At 39.2% G+C, this 2,620-nt stretch overlaps 2 protein-coding genes across 2 annotated transcripts in view; one reads left to right on the forward strand and one right to left on the reverse strand.

Annotated features, from left to right (window-relative positions):
• Positions 1–2,132, forward strand: part of Pmar_PMAR000897 (conserved hypothetical protein) — a gene marked incomplete at both ends in the record, with an annotated part of 3,211 nt that extends 1,079 nt beyond the window's left edge. The window contains 6 exons of the mRNA XM_002771043.1: positions 247–386; positions 712–870; positions 1,420–1,582; positions 1,788–1,852; positions 1,987–2,054; positions 2,118–2,132. Of these exons, the coding sequence (XP_002771089.1) occupies positions 247–386; positions 712–870; positions 1,420–1,582; positions 1,788–1,852; positions 1,987–2,054; positions 2,118–2,132 (610 nt within the window). The remainder of the gene's footprint in view (positions 1–246; positions 387–711; positions 871–1,419; positions 1,583–1,787; positions 1,853–1,986; positions 2,055–2,117) is intronic.
• Positions 2,133–2,411: 279 nt separating this feature from the next.
• Pmar_PMAR000898 (hypothetical protein) overlaps positions 2,412–2,620 on the reverse strand; it is a gene marked incomplete at both ends in the record, with an annotated part of 1,489 nt that continues 1,280 nt past the window's right edge. Inside the window, one exon of the mRNA XM_002771044.1 lies at positions 2,412–2,501. Coding sequence (XP_002771090.1) covers positions 2,412–2,501 — 90 coding nt within the window. The remainder of the gene's footprint in view (positions 2,502–2,620) is intronic.

The raw sequence follows: 2,620 nt of genomic DNA on the forward strand, positions 1-2,620 counted from the left end.
CTGAACTCATAAGTTTCTCTACGATTTATACAAGAATCGGGTAAAAGCGCACAAAAACCAACGAAAAATTTTCTCCCGGAATTTTCATATTGTCGCCGACACTTAACAGTGATTATATGCGTATTTTTCCGCGATGGAGTTTCACCCGTTTTACGTGAAGTGGTGGTATGCAGTAGTCGTGAAATATATTTTCACTGGTGTTTTCCATATCACTAGGGAATATATCATTTTATGATTTCTTCTCAGGAGAGTTGCCCACATGATGGAATTCGTGCCAAAGAATAACAGACTTCTCGGCCTCAACGTTAACCGAGGTTTAGCAGTGAAGATACGCCTTCGTCGCAACAGGGATCCAGGACACTTTCTGTCGTATATGGATATCCTTGGTAATTTATTTGTAGTCGTAAAAGTCGCATAAATCGGTTCCCATGCTAATTCAATTGTAGTCGTCAAAGTTGCATAAATCAGTATATATGGAAGTTCTCAGTAATCTAATTGTAGTCATAAAAGTTGCATAAATCGGTTGACTGTTGTATATGGACGTCCTTGGTGATTTAATTGTAGTCGTAAAAGTTGCATAAATCGGTCGGCTGTCGTATAGGGACGTCCTCACTAATTTAATTATAGTCGTGAAAGTTGCATAAATCAGCTCATATGGAACTCCTCACTAATTTAATTGTAGTCGTGAAAGTTGCATAAATTGATTTTCAGGTACTATTCTACATGAGCTTGTCCACAACTCCTACGGTCCTCATAACGCCACTTTTTATAAATGTCTTGACGATATCAAAGCGGAATGTGAGTTACTAATTTTGGGACATCCCTTGTCGTTGGAGCTCTTCCGTGGGAGGACCCAGGGATATGATTCGGGTAAGTTTTGGTATTATTATCGTCAGTGTGGGAAAATATACACCACATGTGTTGGTGGGAATATGTGTAAGTTTTGGTATTTTTTTGTTTTTTTACGCGAACTCATATGTAAAGTAGGAAACTCCTGAGCTCGGCTGAGGAAAGCGAACATATATAGCTTCAGTTTTGTTGTAGGATTTCTGGCATTCCTATCGAGGGTTATATATGGTCCGTTGGAAAACTATTATCATGGTCAACTACGTGCGTTGGTGACAATATGGATTTTTTTGGAAATTTTACGACAATTTTGGCATTTTTTGTTGATTTTTCTACGTTAACGAGAAAACTCCTGAGATCAGCAGAGGAAAGGAAACATATATTCCAATACTGTTGTTGGTAATTCTCATCGAAATTTATATGTGTTCATTGGAATATTATTATTATGGAAGTTTCACCCTAGTGATATGAAAATCACTAGTGAAAAAAAACCTATTTCACGACTACTACATACCATGAATTTCGTGTTTTACGCCACTTTACGTAAGGAAGGGTGAAACTCCAATATTGTAGGTGCTGCTTCGTCGAATAGTGACAAGCTGGTTGAGTTCAGCGCGGGAGTTGGTCGTAAGCGAACGACTAGGGGAAAAACGGCTCGAGTGAAGCGAGGCCGGGGGAGAAGGCTGGGCGGCGATAAGCAGGCCTATGCTGAGCTCTCACAAAGAGAACTTGCGAGGTGAGAAGATATTTACTACATTTACTTCGTTGGTGATAATGTGAGAATTTTAATTATAATATTTAATCTCGGAAAAAATAACACCCACTGGAGTTTCACCCGTTTTACGTGAAGTGGCGTGATACTCGCGATATTCGCGGTGATATGCAGTAGTCGTGAAACATGTTTTTTATATCACAAGAAACTCCATTGAAAATATTTTCAGAATGGCGGCGGAGCGACGCATGCGAGACGCCGAATTATGTGACACTCACGATGATGGTCCTGACGGTAGTGATAGTGGTAGAAGCGTTAAGAGGAAGAGAGGTATCTTAGGTTGCTCATTGAAAGATACAGATTAGGCCCGATATGATACTCAGGTTCGGAGAGAAACACTACTGCTAGTTCTAGTGCTTCCTCGTCAGAGAAGAAAATAATAGAACTTTCTGATAGTAGCGATGATGACGATTTGAGATGCCCATGGTGTAAAACGGTGGGGGAAAACGGAAAAAATATCCCGCATTTAAACGTTCGCGATACTAGCAGTTGTTATCAGAGTCGTGACGCTTGAGTGAAAAAAACAACATAATTACGCGCAAATAAGAAATTATGGATTTTTTCCTCGAAATTTCTTTTTTTTCGCATTTTTGTTGAGTTTTTTCCGCTGCTATTGCATTTATATGGCAGTTGCGACCATTGAGCGAAAGCGTGGGGGGAAAATATGTACATGTGTTGGTGACAATATGAAAATTATGGGATAAAATTTCGGGAAATTATCATTTATATGGAATATTACTCGAGTGTTCGCATATATAAATATACGATTTTTTTTTCATAAAATCCTTTTTTTTCAGTTTTTTTTTGAGAAATTTTTCGAATTTTTCAGGTAGCTTTCCATTGCCATCAGAGTCGTGGAAAGTGTGTCCAGCATGTGAGGGGCCTAACCCAGATCGAATGGGCCCGGGATGATGATGATGTTTATTACAGTGGAGTTTCACCCGTTTTACATAAAACTCGGTGAAAAAAGCGATATTCGCGGTGATATGCAGTAGTCGTGAA

The sequence above is a fragment of the Perkinsus marinus genome (genome assembly GCF_000006405.1).
Source record: "Perkinsus marinus ATCC 50983 genomic scaffold scf_1104296964002, whole genome shotgun sequence".
Classification (NCBI taxonomy): Eukaryota; Perkinsozoa; order Perkinsida; family Perkinsidae; genus Perkinsus; species Perkinsus marinus.